General features: G+C 31.2%; 1 protein-coding gene across 2 annotated transcripts in view; it reads right to left on the reverse strand.

The window, feature by feature from the left end:
• LOC130449645 (low-density lipoprotein receptor-related protein 4) overlaps positions 1 to 14,798 on the reverse strand; it is a 61,515-nt gene that overhangs the window by 29,053 nt on the left and 17,664 nt on the right. For both annotated transcript variants that reach the window (XM_056787592.1, XM_056787593.1), the window contains exons 6-17: positions 14,538 to 14,667; positions 14,356 to 14,462; positions 13,033 to 13,192; positions 12,823 to 12,973; positions 12,458 to 12,774; positions 10,664 to 10,850; positions 10,370 to 10,523; positions 7,170 to 7,670; positions 6,826 to 7,115; positions 4,043 to 4,193; positions 3,827 to 3,988; positions 3,538 to 3,753 (exon numbers count right to left, since the gene is read on the reverse strand). In XM_056787592.1, the coding sequence (XP_056643570.1) occupies positions 3,538 to 3,753; positions 3,827 to 3,988; positions 4,043 to 4,193; positions 6,826 to 7,115; positions 7,170 to 7,670; positions 10,370 to 10,523; positions 10,664 to 10,850; positions 12,458 to 12,774; positions 12,823 to 12,973; positions 13,033 to 13,192; positions 14,356 to 14,462; positions 14,538 to 14,667 (2,526 nt within the window). The remainder of the gene's footprint in view (positions 1 to 3,537; positions 3,754 to 3,826; positions 3,989 to 4,042; positions 4,194 to 6,825; positions 7,116 to 7,169; positions 7,671 to 10,369; positions 10,524 to 10,663; positions 10,851 to 12,457; positions 12,775 to 12,822; positions 12,974 to 13,032; positions 13,193 to 14,355; positions 14,463 to 14,537; positions 14,668 to 14,798) is intronic.

Here is a 14,798-nt window from a genome sequence, read left to right on the forward strand (position 1 = left end):
AAGAATTGGTAGTTCAAATGAATAGGGTGATTTAAAACGTAATTACAAAGAATTAGTAGTTCAAAGTGAATTAAAACAATCGTTCCTTAGAAACTTGACATTATACGGATAATTTTCTCATTATAAATCAAACACCCTCTATATAAACAAGTATTTCGAAAAAATCAATCATTTGGGTCATCTAATTATGAAATTTTGCTACCCTATACAGAGTGTTTTACGAAATACAGCCGAGTTTATTAGCATTAACGTTATTAGATAGAATTAGTAGTTCAATTGTACAACGTCATTTAAAACATTAAAGTTATTGGTAAGAATTGGTAGTTCAAATGAATAGGGTGATTTAAAACGTAATTACAAAGAATTAGTAGTTCAAATGTTCAAAGTGAATTAAAACAATCGTTCCTTAGAAACTTGACATTATACGGATAATTTTCTCATTATAAATCAAACACCCTCTATATAAACAAGTATTTCGAAAAAATCAATCATTTGGGTCATCTAATTATGAAATTTTGCTACCCTATACAGAGTGTTTTACGAAATACAGCCGAGTTTATTAGCATTAACGTTATTAGATAGAATTAGTAGTTAGTTCAATTGTACAACGTCATTTAAAACATTAAAGTTATTGGTAAGAATTGGTAGTTCAAATGAATAGGGTGATTTAAAACGTAATTACAAAGAATTAGTAGTTCAAATGTTCAAAGTGAATTAAAACAATCGTTCCTTAGAAACTTGACATTATACGGATAATTTTCTCATTATAAATCAAACACCCTCTATATAAACAAGTATTTCGAAAAAATCAATCATTTGGGTCATCTAATTATGAAATTTTGCTACCCTATACAGAGTGTTTTACGAAATACAGCCGAGTTTATTAGCATTAACGTTATTAGATAGAATTAGTAGTTCAATTGTACAACGTCATTTAAAACATTAAAGTTATTGGTAAGAATTGGTAGTTCAAATGAATAGGGTGATTTAAAACGTAATTACAAAGAATTAGTAGTTCAAATGTTCAAAGTGAATTAAAACAATCGTTCCTTAGAAACTTGACATTATACGGATAATTTTCTCATTATAAATCAAACACCCTCTATATAAACAAGTATTTCGAAAAAATCAATCATTTGGGTCATCTAATTATGAAATTTTGCTACCCTATACAGAGTGTTTTACGAAATACAGCCGAGTTTATTAGCATTAACGTTATTAGATAGAATTAGTAGTTAGTTCAATTGTACAACGTCATTTAAAACATTAAAGTTATTGGTAAGAATTGGTAGTTCAAATGAATAGGGTGATTTAAAACGTAATTACAAAGAATTAGTAGTTCAAAGTGAATTAAAACAATCGTTCCTTAGAAACTTGACATTATACGGATAATTTTCTCATTATAAATCAAACACCCTCTATATAAACAAGTATTTCGAAAAAATCAATCATTTGGGTCATCTAATTATGAAATTTTGCTACCCTATACAGAGTGTTTTACGAAATACAGCCGAGTTTATTAGCATTAACGTTATTAGATAGAATTAGTAGTTCAATTGTACAACGTCATTTAAAACATTAAAGTTATTGGTAAGAATTGGTAGTTCAAATGAATAGGGTGATTTAAAACGTAATTACAAAGAATTAGTAGTTCAAATGTTCAAAGTGAATTAAAACAATCGTTCCTTAGAAACTTGACATTATACGGATAATTTTCTCATTATAAATCAAACACCCTCTATATAAACAAGTATTTCGAAAAAATCAATCATTTGGGTCATCTAATTATGAAATTTTGCTACCCTATACAGAGTGTTTTACGAAATACAGCCGAGTTTATTAGCATTAACGTTATTAGATAGAATTAGTAGTTAGTTCAATTGTACAACGTCATTTAAAACATTAAAGTTATTGGTAAGAATTGGTAGTTCAAATGAATAGGGTGATTTAAAACGTAATTACAAAGAATTAGTAGTTCAAAGTGAATTAAAACAATCGTTCCTTAGAAACTTGACATTATACGGATAATTTTCTCATTATAAATCAAACACCCTCTATATAAACAAGTATTTCGAAAAAATCAATCATTTGGGTCATCTAATTATGAAATTTTGCTACCCTATACAGAGTGTTTTACGAAATACAGCCGAGTTTATTAGCATTAACGTTATTAGATAGAATTAGTAGTTCAATTGTACAATGTCATTTAAAACATTAAAGTTATTGGTAAGAATTGGTAGTTCAAATGAATAGGGTGATTTAAAACGTTGTAATAACAAAGAATTAGTAGTTCAAATGTTCAAAGTGAATTAAAACAATCGTTCCTTAGAAACTTGACATTATACGGATAATTTTCTCATTATAAATCAAACACCCTCTATATAAACAAGTATTTCGAAAAAATCAATCATTTGGGTCATCTAATTATGAAATTTTGCTACCTTATACAGAGTGTTTTACGAAATACAGCCGAGTTTATTAGCATTAACGTTATTAGATAGAATTAGTTCAAATGTACAACGTCATTTAAAACATTAAAGTTATTGGTAAGAATTGGTAGTTCAAATGTACATGGTGAATTAAAACATTTGTTCCATAGAAACTTGACATTATACCGATAATTTTCTCATTATAAATCAAACACCCAGTATATAAACAAGTATTTCGAAAAAATCAATTACTTGGGTCATTTAATTATGAAATTTTGCTACCTTATACAGAATGTTTTACGAAATACAGCCGAGTTTATTAGCATTAACGTTATTAGATAGAATTAGTAGTTCAATTGTACAACGTCATTTAAAACATTAAAGTTATTGGTAAGAATTGGTAGTTCAAATGAATAGGGTGATTTAAAACGTAATTACAAAGAATTAGTAGTTCAAATGTTCAAAGTGAATTAAAACAATCGTTCCTTAGAAACTTGACATTATACGGATAATTTTCTCATTATAAATCAAACACCCTCTATATAAACAAGTATTTCGAAAAAATCAATCATTTGGGTCATCTAATTATGAAATTTTGCTACCCTATACAGAGTGTTTTACGAAATACAGCCGAGTTTATTAGCATTAACGTTATTAGATAGAATTAGTAGTTCAAATGTACAACGTCATTTAAAACATTAAAGTTATTGGTAAGAATTGGTAGTTCAAATGAATAGGGTGATTTAAAACGTTGTAATTACAAAGAATTAGTAATTCAAATGTACAAGGTTAATTAAAACATTGGTTCCATAGAAACTTGACATTATACCGATAATTTTCTCATTATAAATCAAACACCCAGTAGTGTAGTGTTAAGTGTAAGAAGTGTGTTCAATAGGAATACTGCACATCCTGTTTACACACTTTTGTGAGTTTTAGTGTAGTGTTAAGTGTAAACAGTGTGTTCAATAGGAATACTGCACATCCTGTTTACACTACACCAAGACTTTTGTGAGTTTTAGTGTAGTGTTAAGTATAAACAGTGTGTTCAGTAACAGAAACCTTCTATTTAGAGATTTTTGCTTCGAGAAATCGAAGAACTACTTACCTAGAAGGATTTTTCGTTCGCTACCATCCAGATTAGAATATTCGATGCTCCTTGTACCACCGTCAGTCCAATAAATTTTACTGGTTAGATGATCGACTGCTAAACCATTAGGCCATGTTAGATTATTACTAGCTATTATCAGTCTATTGGTACCGTCCATATTAGCTCTCTCGATTTTGGGACGTTCTCCCCATTCCGACCAAAACATATAACCACCTAAAATACTCGAATTAATTTTTTTTTCGATTATATATATATATATATATATATATATATATTTCGTAAATACCTTGAGGATCAACTACAATATCTCTAGGTTTATCTAAATCTTCCCATATGAGTAAGGATCTCAAAGTACCATTGGAATTAGCTACTTCGATTCTATCTGTACCGGCATCTGTCCAGTATATTTTATCCGTTGCCCAATCGAAAGAAATACCAGCGGGAGAAACTGAAACGATTATAAAAGAATTAATAATGATATCTATCTAAAGTTATCACTTACTTATATTTTGATGTATCAAAATTTCTTGGAACGTTCCATTCCAAAACGCCCTGTTTATAGAATTTCTTTCCACATCCGTCCAATAAATAAAATCGTTTTTCGAATCCCATGCAATAGCTACTGCTGATTTAATACCATCTACCGGTATAACCTGGAAATAAACTCGATTGTATCAAAAATTGATCTACCTTACACACAACTACGAAATTTCTAAGGGATTGCCACAAGTTAGAAGTAGAAATTGTTCAACAGAAGGTGTTTAATTGAAGGAATCCCACAGCTACAATCAAATTAACCTTATACTAGGTTACTTACAGTTAGTATCATTGTAAACTGGTAATTGAATAATTTTTTTGGGGATCATTTGGTAAAGATCTGCTTTGATTAGTTACATTTACTACTTATAGTATCAACAAATGGTAACTGGATCCCCCCAAGATAGAAAAACCCCCTTGGAGTTAACTCGATCTCCTCTAGTAAAAAACTGCTCCAAGTAATTACATTTCCTGTGAACTCAATTTCTGACAGATCAATCAAATCTGCAGAGACCAAGAAATGATATTTATTGAATATAAACAAAATTAACCATCTTTTTAGATACCATAACATGGTAGGAAATAGATAATAACGATTCTGGGACATTTGCTATAAAAAAACTTCACGAAGAAATTCCTTTGAAACGATTAGCATCACGTGGAAAACGCTAAAAACAAAATGTATCAACAAATGGTACTTGGTTGCATTTTACCCATGATTTTATTGCCTACAAATCAGTTATACTGATACCTAGAGCTCCCCAAGATACAAAAACACCCTTGGAGTTGATACTATTTGGATTTGATTGATATATCTTTGTAAAGATCAGCCCCAAGTGAATATATTTTCTGTGAACTCAACTTTGGAAGGATCAATCAAATCTGCAGAGACCAAGAAATGATATTTATTGAATAGAAAAAAAAATAACCATCTTTTTAGATACCATACCATGGTAAGAAATAGAAGAAAAAAACTTTTCAAGTACAATACACGGTTTTTAATGAACCCTTATATCTTGTACCGTCTTTTGTAGCTTTCTTCAATGTTTCTACTACTGTTTTCTTTCCTTTTATTCTTTGCATCTTTGACTGCTTCATCTATAACCACCACAAACAATAATGAACTCAAGATACATCTTTGTTTATCCACGTCTTTTGTAGCTTTCTTCAATGTTTCTACTACTGTTTTCTTTGCTTTATTTTCTTCATATCTTTGACTGCTTCATCTATAACCACCTTTAACAATAATGACCTCAAGTTACTTCTTTGTTTATCCACGTCTTTTGTAGCCTTCTTCAATGTTTCTACTACTGTTTTCTTTGCTTTTTTTTCTTCGTATCTTTGACTGTTTCATCTATAACCACCACAAACAATAATGAACTCAAGATACATCTTTGTTTATCCACGTCTTTTGTAGCTTTCTTCAATGTTTCTACTACTGTTTTCTTTCCTTTTATTCTTTGCATCTTTGACTGCTTCATCTATAACCACCACAAACAATAATGAACTCAAGATACATCTTTGTTTATCCACGTCTTTTGTAGCTTTCTTCAATGTTTCTACTATTGTTTTCTTTCCTTTTATTCTTTGCATCTTTGACTGCTTCATCTATAACCACCACAAACAATAATGAACTCAAGATACATCTTTGTTTATCCACGTCTTTTGTAGCTTTCTTCAATGTTTCTACTACTGTTTTCTTTCCTTTTCTTCTTCGTATCTTTGACTGCTTCATCTATAACCACCACAAACAATAATGAACTCAAGATACATCTTTGTTTATCCACGTCTTTTGTAGCTTTCTTCAATGTTTCTACTACTGTTTTCTTTGCTTTATTTTCTTCATATCTTTGACTGCTTCATCTATAACCACCTTTAACAATAATGACCTCAAGTTAATTCTTTGTTTATCCACGTCTTTTGTAGCCTTCTTCAATGTTTCTACTACTGTTTTGTTTGCTTTTTTTTCTTCGTATCTTTGACTGTTTCATCTATAACCACCACAAACAATAATGAACTCAAGATACATCTTTGTTTATCCACGTCTTTTGTAGCTTTCTTCAATGTTTCTACTACTGTTTTCTTTGCTTTATTTTCTTCATATCTTTGACTGCTTCATCTATAACCACCTTTAACAATAATGACCTCAAGATACTTCTTTGTTTATCCACGTCTTTTGTAGCCTTCTTCAATGTTTCTACTACTGTTTTCTTTCCTTTTTTTCTTCGTATCTTTAACTTCTTCATCTATAACCACCACAAACAATAATGAACTCAAGATACTTCTTTGTTTAACCTCTAATGTGGTTTCGAACGATTCTGATTTCTCTTTCTCGTGTTTTTTGTTCGGTAGTTTGGTGTAAGTATCCCCAAATTCCACTCCCACGGTGTTTGTTTTTCATTACAAGCTTTCTTATGTAACTGATGGTATTGCAATTCGCATGTTCATGGTTATGGTACCAAATCTTGGTACTTTTCTTAGCTCTAGTTTTTCTATAGCTGCCTATTTTTATTGAGACCTAATCAAACTTCTTGATTAGTTGATGTACTTTCATCTTCATATGTCCTTTATAAAAGTACACCCTCTATTTTACCATGAAATCTTCTTTATTTACAAGTTAACATCGTAAAGAATGAGCTTCGGTTAACCTTGTATCAAAATAATCTCAGTATTCAAAGTATCTTGAGCAAATTTTGCTTCGAAAAAATTTCTTTAGAGGTATTATGAACCAAAAATGAAGTCACTTACCATTTCGTATTGATGTTGATGACTTCCATCCATGTACTTGATCCTCAGGTCTTTCTTTCTGGCGAATAATAGAAATTTATCAGGTTTCTGACAGGATTTTTTATCGGATTTCAATTTCTGACCCATCCGACAAACACAACTATACGAATTTTTGTTTGGTAGACACATATGGGCACAACCACCGTTATTTTTACCGCAATGGTTCTTATATTTCGGTTGTCGTTGCGGATGATAACTATGGATATCCATTGGAAAATGTAGCTGAGAATGCAGGGGACGCATACCGGCGCCTGTTGAAAAAAATACATGTTCATATTGATTTAATAAATAGAAAAAATACTTACCTGTCACTTTATTAGCTGTCGAAATGGACTTGGTATGCCAGTCGGTCCAAAAAATTGCATCTTCGAAAATGGTAATCGCGAAAGGATGAGGCAATCCTTTACTAATAACCTTTTTCCTATATTTTCCATCAAAATTAGATGTTTCTATAACATTATGTTTAGCATCGGCCCAATAAATTTGATTTGAAGTATAATCTATGGTTAAGCCGTTAGGCCAAAATACAGATTCGGTAATGATACTGTATCTTTTTGAACCGTCCATTTCGGCGCGTTCTATTTTAGGATTTGGGCCCCAATCAGTCCAAAATATGAGAGCTTGTCCCGGATGAACTGCTATAGCTCTGGGTTTGTCGATTTCGCTGGCTGCTATTATGGATCTTTGTTGACCGTCTAGAGTAGCTACTTCGATTCTTCTGGTACCGGAATCCGTCCAAAATATCAGATCGTGTATCCAGTCTAAGGCTACTCCACCTGGTGACTCCAATCCAGATTTTATCACATCTTAAATTAAAAAGTATTGAAACCATGGTTTAACACCATAAATAAAGTTTTTGTAAGAAACATAAATATCTATTATTCTTAATTAACACTAACTAATCCAAGCACATTGCCGTTTTGGAAGTTTCAAGTTGTTTTAACTTGTCATTTGTTTTTTTTTTTATTTTTTCAATTCCTTTTCTAGTGCCTGCTTTTCCTCTACCAGTTCTTTCATTTGTTGCCCATATTCTTTTTATCTTTTCTTAATGTTTACCTTCCCTCATTTTTTTCTCATCATTCTAACCAATATACAGTCATTTTCTTTTTCTGGTGGCACTTTAGTTAAGTTTTTCTTTCATATCGTCCCATTCCCTTTGTTTTTTCCACAAGCTTCAATCATTAATTTCTTTTTTTTCCGATTTCTTTCAAGTTGTTCTAGCCCATCATTTGTTTGTTTTTTCAATTCCTTCTCTAGCGTTTTCTCTTTCTCTACCATTTCTTTCATTTGTTGCCCATTTTCTTCTTGTCTCTTCTTAATGTCTACCATCGTTTCTTAACAAATCTTCCAATTCTCTTCGTCTTTTCCTCAAGCTTAATTAACTAATTTCTTCTTTTTCCGATTTCTTTTAGGTTGTTCTAGCCCATCACTTGTTTGTTTTTTTTCAATTCCTTCTCTAGAATCTTCTTTTTCTCTACCAGTTCTTTCATTTGTTGCCCATTTTCATCTTGTCTCTTCTTAATGTCTACCATCGTTTCTTAACAAATCTTCCAATTCTCTTCGTCTTTTCCTCAAGCTTAATTAACTAATTTTTTCTTCTTTTTCCGATTTCTTTCAGGTTGTTCTAGCCCATCATTTGTTTGTTTATTCAATTCCTTCTCTAGCGTTTTCTCTTTCTCTACCATTTCTTTCATTTGTTGCCCATTTTCTTCTTGTCTCTTCTTAATGTCTACCATCGTTTCTTAACAAATCTTCCAATTCTCTTCGTCTTTTCCTCAAGCTTAATTAACTAATTTCTTCTTTTTCCGATTTCTTTCAGGTTGTTCTAGCCCATCATTTGTTTGTTTTTTCAATTCCTTCTCTAGCGTTTTCTCTTTCTCTACCATTTCTTTCATTTGTTGCCCATTTTCTTCTTGTCTCTTCTTAATGTCTACCATCGTTTCTTAACAAATCTTCCAATTCTCTTCGTCTTTTCCTCAAGCTTAATTAACTAATTTCTTCTTTTTTTTCCGATTTCTTTTAGGTTGTTCTAGCCCATCATTTGTTTGTTTTTTCAATTCCTTCTCTAGCGTTTTCTCTTTCTCTACCATTTCTTTCATTTGTTGCCCATTTTCTTCTTGTCTCTTCTTAATGTCTACCATCGTTTCTTAACAAATCTTCCAATTCTCTTCGTCTTTTCCTCAAGCTTAGTTAACTAATTTCTTCTTTTTCCGATTTCTTTCAGGTTGTTCTAGCCCATCATTTGTTTGTTTTTTCAATTCCTTCTCTAGTGTTTTCTCTTTCTCTACCATTTCTTTCATTTGTTGCCCATTTTCTTCTTGTCTCTTCTTAATGTCTACCATCGTTTCTTAACAAATCTTCCAATTCTCTTCGTCTTTTCCTCAAGCTTAATTAACTAATTTCTTCTTTTTCCGATTTCTTTCAGGTTGTTCTAGCCCATTACTTGTTTGTTTTTTTTTCAATTCCTTCTCTAGAATCTTCTTTTTCTCTACCAGTTCTTTCATTTGTTGCCCATTTTCTTCTTGTCTCTTCTTAATGTCTACCATCGTTTCTTAACAAATCTTCCAATTCTCTTCGTCTTTTCCTCAAGCTTAGTTAACTAATTTCTTCTTTTTCCGATTTCTTTCAGGTTGTTCTAGCCCATCATTTGTTTGTTTTTTCAATTCCTTCTCTAGTGTTTTCTCTTTCTCTACCATTTCTTTCATTTGTTGCCCATTTTCTTCTTGTCTCTTCTTAATGTCTACCATCATTTCTTAACAAATCATCCAATTCTCTTCGTCTTTTCCTCAAGCTTAGTTAACTAATTTCTTCTTTTTCCGATTTCTTTCAGGTTGTTCTAGCCCATCATTTGTTTGTTTTTTCAATTCCTTCTCTAGTGTTTTCTCTTTCTCTACCATTTCTTTCATTTGTTGCCCATTTTCTTCTTGTCTCTCCTTAATGTCTACCATCATTTCTTAACAAATCATCCAATTCTCTTCGTCTTTTCCTCAAGCTTAATTAACTAATTTCTTCTTCTTTTTCCGATTTCTTTCAGGTTGTTCTAGCCCATCATTTGTTTGTTTTTTCAATTCCTTCTCTAGTGTTTTCTCTTTCTCTACCATTTCTTTCATTTGTTGCCCATTTTCTTCTTGTCTCTTCTTAATGTCTACCATCATTTCTTAATAAATCTTCCAGTTCTCTTTCTCTTCCTCTCTTGCATTAAGAACTAATTTATTCTCTTTCTGATTTTTGCAAGTTGCTCTAACCTATCATTTGCTTTTTCAATTTCTTCTCTAGTGTCTTCTTTTTCTCTTTCAGTTCTCTCATTTATTGCTTATTTCAGTTTTGTTATTTCATCTACCATCATTTCTTCATTATTTTTCTCTTCATTCTAACCAATATTGACTCATTCCCTTTTTCTGGTGCGACTTTTGTTAATTTTTTCTTGTTGTTGCAGAGCTATTTTATCGATAACCTACTGGGCTGATTCTGGTATTTATTTTTACATTTTATCATGGATAGTTACCTGTAATTTCGGTTCCATTTATGAAGGCCCTTCTTATAACATCCATAGATACATCCGACCAAAATATATAACCTCTCTCGTAATGATAATCTAATGATATGGCATTGTGGAGTCCTCTCAAAATCGCAGTATACTTTGAATTACTTAGGGATACCTAAAAATTGAAAAAAAAAGTCTTTTTCTAAATCCTAATCATTTTCCGATAAAAATCTTCCACCGCTTGATCAATTACGTGATAAAATCAAAATTATCAACAATTATTTTAAATATAGATTAAAATTTTCATATCCTCACCTCCCTTATATCGATTCTATTGGCAAATAATAAAGTTGGTGGCGCCCCCATCGCTTTGCAAGTTCTCAAATCCGGTCTCAGGACATAGCCGGTCATACAACCGCATTTGAAACTACCAATTGTGTTGTTACAATTTTGGGAACAAACAGGATCAGTTGCATATAAACATTCGTTAATATCGTCGCAGCTAAAAACATATATAGAGTGTTCACAAAAAAAACAACAAAAACTATCACACATATCTTATTATAAAATTACACAACTTCGACGTATTCTGTATATAAACAAAGTATTACGAATTCGTTCACTGACATGTATCGTGAAGCCGGTCCTGTTCGATTATGTTGATAGAATCTGAAGTTTGGCGGATGCGCCGGGTACAAAACAGCAACCCTTATGTAGTTTTTATACGATATATCGTATTTACATCGCGTTATGACTCTTTATAGAAACGATTCTAAGTAGGCCTTTCATTCATAAAATTCATATTCATTCATAAAACGAGTCTATTCAGTCAAATCCTGATGATTTTTAGTGCATAGTTAAGTGTTACTGAATAATTTAGTGGATAGTGATTAGTTTAGTGCATTTAGTGTATAAATAAATTAAAAAACTGTTCGAATAAATAACAGAATTAGATTGAAAAAAATATCAAAACATAATGGACAACATGGACTGTAAAGCCGGTCCTGTTGGATTATGTTAATAGTATCTAAAGTTTAGGGGACGCGCCGGGTGAAAATTCCTAAAAAGATTGCAAAACACCATCCTTTGTATAATTTTTATAGGATAATTACCGTGACTCATTTTATAGAAACGATTCTAAGTCTAAGAACACCTTTTGTTTATTTACGGCAATTTAGAGATTTTCAGGAAATCAAGATTTTTATGATAATGTAGAAAAACGAGTGACTCAGTGAAATAGTAACAAGTTTTATTGAATAGTTAAGTGTTACTGAATAATTTAGTAAAAAGTGGTTAGTTTAGTGTATTTAGTGTCAGTAAATAAATAAATTCACCCTACATTCAAAAATCTATTAACACAAATAAGAAAAATAGGTTACAAAACTATCATTAGACGTAGTGTTACGAATTCGTCCACGACATGTACCGTCAAACCGATCCTGTTCGGTTATTTTCGATAGAAACGATTCTATGAAGACCTTTTTGTTCATTTACGGCAATTTAGAGATTTCCAGGAAATCAAGATTTTGATGATAATGTAGAAAAACGAGTCATTCAGTCAAATAGTAACAAGTTTTATCGAATAGTTAAGTGTTACTGAATAATTTAGTGACAAGTGGTTAGTTTAGTGTATTTAGTGTTAGTGAATAAATAAATTCACCCTACATTCAAAAATCTATTAATACAAATAAGAAAAATAGGTTACAAAACTATCATTAGACGTAGTGTTGCGAATTCGTCCACGACATGTTCCGTCAAACCGATCCTGTTCGGTTATTTTCGATAGAAACGATTCTATGAAGACCTTTTTGTTTATTTACGGCAAATTAGGAATTTCCAGGAAATGAAGATTCTGGAATGTGATGATAAGATATAAAAAGAGTCTCGAGCAGCCATAGAGTCAGTAAATAATTCGAATTGAAACGTGTATCGAAATAAATTACTATGCTATGAATTAGATAGGTGCTTAGAATTAAATTTGAGTACACAGTGAATCGTCAAGTTTTACTGAATAACTTACTGGATAGTGAATAGTTAAGTGCGTTTAGTGTTAGTGTATAAATGAATAAAGTAAATAAGATACAAGGTTATGTTGAAAAAATATCATACCTGACACCGTCTTTGTTAAGTTGGAAACCGTTTAAACAAGAACAACCCTTATTACCATCGGCAGTAGTGATACAAAGTTGTTTACAAGTGGTATTTCTTTCGCATTCACGTTTTGCGGGACATTGTTCTTCGTCTTCCCCTTTCGGGCAATCTCTCCTTCCATCGCATCTGTATTTTTTACTTATACACGTTTCCGTTTTATTGCTATTTGGATCAATACCGCTACAAGGAAATTTGGCTTCGTCGCAGACTATTTCGCATTTTGATTCGTCTTCACCTTGTGAACAATCTTCCAAACCGTCACACACCCATGTACGCTAAAAATATCAAATCGAATCTTCACTAGATTCTTTAGGGGTACTTACCAAAACACAAGCTCCATTGTCACAAGTATACTCATCCGGTGAACAAGTTTTCGTTATATTGTAATCACAATTTATTTCATCTTCGTTATCATCACAGTCTAATTGTCTGTCGCATTTATATCTTTCCGGTATACACTTACCACTATTACATCTGTAATTAATTCAAATTATCATAAAACAAATTTTTTTTACGTAAAAACGTTCGCTCACTTGAATTCTCCTGAAACGCAGGTACTTTGTATCTTGGGACAATCATCCTCGTCGCTCCAATCATCACAATCATCATCACCATCGCACTTGAATTCGATTTTGATACAAACATGAGATGCACATTGGAACTCATTTTCCGTACAATATGGAGGAATAACATCTAAAAGAAATTTAGAATCGATTTTCTATGGATTTGATAAAAAATTGACTGTATAGACTCTATAGACTTTATAGACTTCATAGACTGACTTTATAGACTCTATAGACTTTATAGACTCTATAGACTTTATAGACTCTATAGACTTTATAGACTCTATAGACTTTATAGACTCTATAGACTTTATGGACTCTATAGACTTTATAGACTCTATAGACTTTATGGACTCTATAGACTGACTTTATAGACTTTTTAGACTTTATAGACTTTATAAACTTTATAGACTGACTTTATATACTTTTTAGACTCTATAGACTTTATAGACTGACTTTATAGACTTTATAAACTTTATAGACTGACTTTATAGACTTTATAGACTCTATAGACTTTATAGACTGACTTTATAGGCTGACTTTATAGACTTTTTAGACTTTATAAACTTCATAGACTGACTTTATATACTTTTTAGACTCTATAGACTTTATAAACTTTATAGACTGACTTTATATACTTTTTAGACTCTATAGACTTTATAGACTGACTTTATAGACTTTATAAACTTTATAGACTGACTTTATAGACTTTTTAGACTCTATAGACTTTATAGACTGACTTTATAGGCTGACTTTATAGACTTTTTAGACTTTATAGACTTTATAAAGTTTATAGACTGACTTTATATACTTTTTAGACTCTATAGACTTTATAGACTTTATAGACTGACTTTATAGACTCTATAGACTGACTTTATAGACTTTATAAACTTTATAGACTGGCTTTATAAGGTTTATAGACTTTATAGACTGTAGACTTTATAGACTCTATAGACTATAGACTTTATAGACTCTATAGACTGACTTTATAGACTTTATAGACCCTATAGACTTTATAGACTGACTTTATAGACTTTATAGACTTTTCAGACTCTATAGACTTTATAAACTTTATAGATTGACTTTATAGACTGACTTTATAGACTTTATAGACTTTATAAGCTTTATAGACTTTATAGATTTTATAAGCTTTATAGACTTTATAGACTGACTTTATAGACTTTATAAGCTTTATAGACTTTATAGACTTCAAGAAACAAAATTCATATCATCATATTAGTTCCAAATTAACGTCAAAAAAAGGTTACTGGTGATTAATTTCATGAAACTCACCACAATCGCTTTCATCGGAGCCATCAGTGCAGTCTATATGTCTATCACATTTCCAACTTATCGAGATGCATGTCGTGTCTGAGCATTCAAATTCATTTTCCTCGCATCTGCAAAAAAAATCGTCGTCATTGAGTATATATCTTTATAGGTAATCGAAATTGGCGTTCATAAATTTTACTCACCCTGTAATAGTGCAATTGAATTCGTCAGAATAGTCTTTGCAGTCGTTGTCATTGTCACATGTCCATAATTTAGGTATACATAGGCCATTATCGCATTGGAATTGATCGTTAGTACAATTCACATTAAAACCTAAAAATATTTATTTATATAAACCCATTCAGTGCAGTTGTTTTCTCAATATTTCAAAAAGACGTTTTTGAAATATTTATCTTGAAATTTTGAGACGATTCGATAGTTATTATTTGGCAAATAATTTTTGA

The sequence above is a fragment of the Diorhabda sublineata genome, chromosome 10, assembly GCF_026230105.1.
Source record: "Diorhabda sublineata isolate icDioSubl1.1 chromosome 10, icDioSubl1.1, whole genome shotgun sequence".
Classification (NCBI taxonomy): domain Eukaryota; kingdom Metazoa; phylum Arthropoda; class Insecta; order Coleoptera; family Chrysomelidae; genus Diorhabda; species Diorhabda sublineata.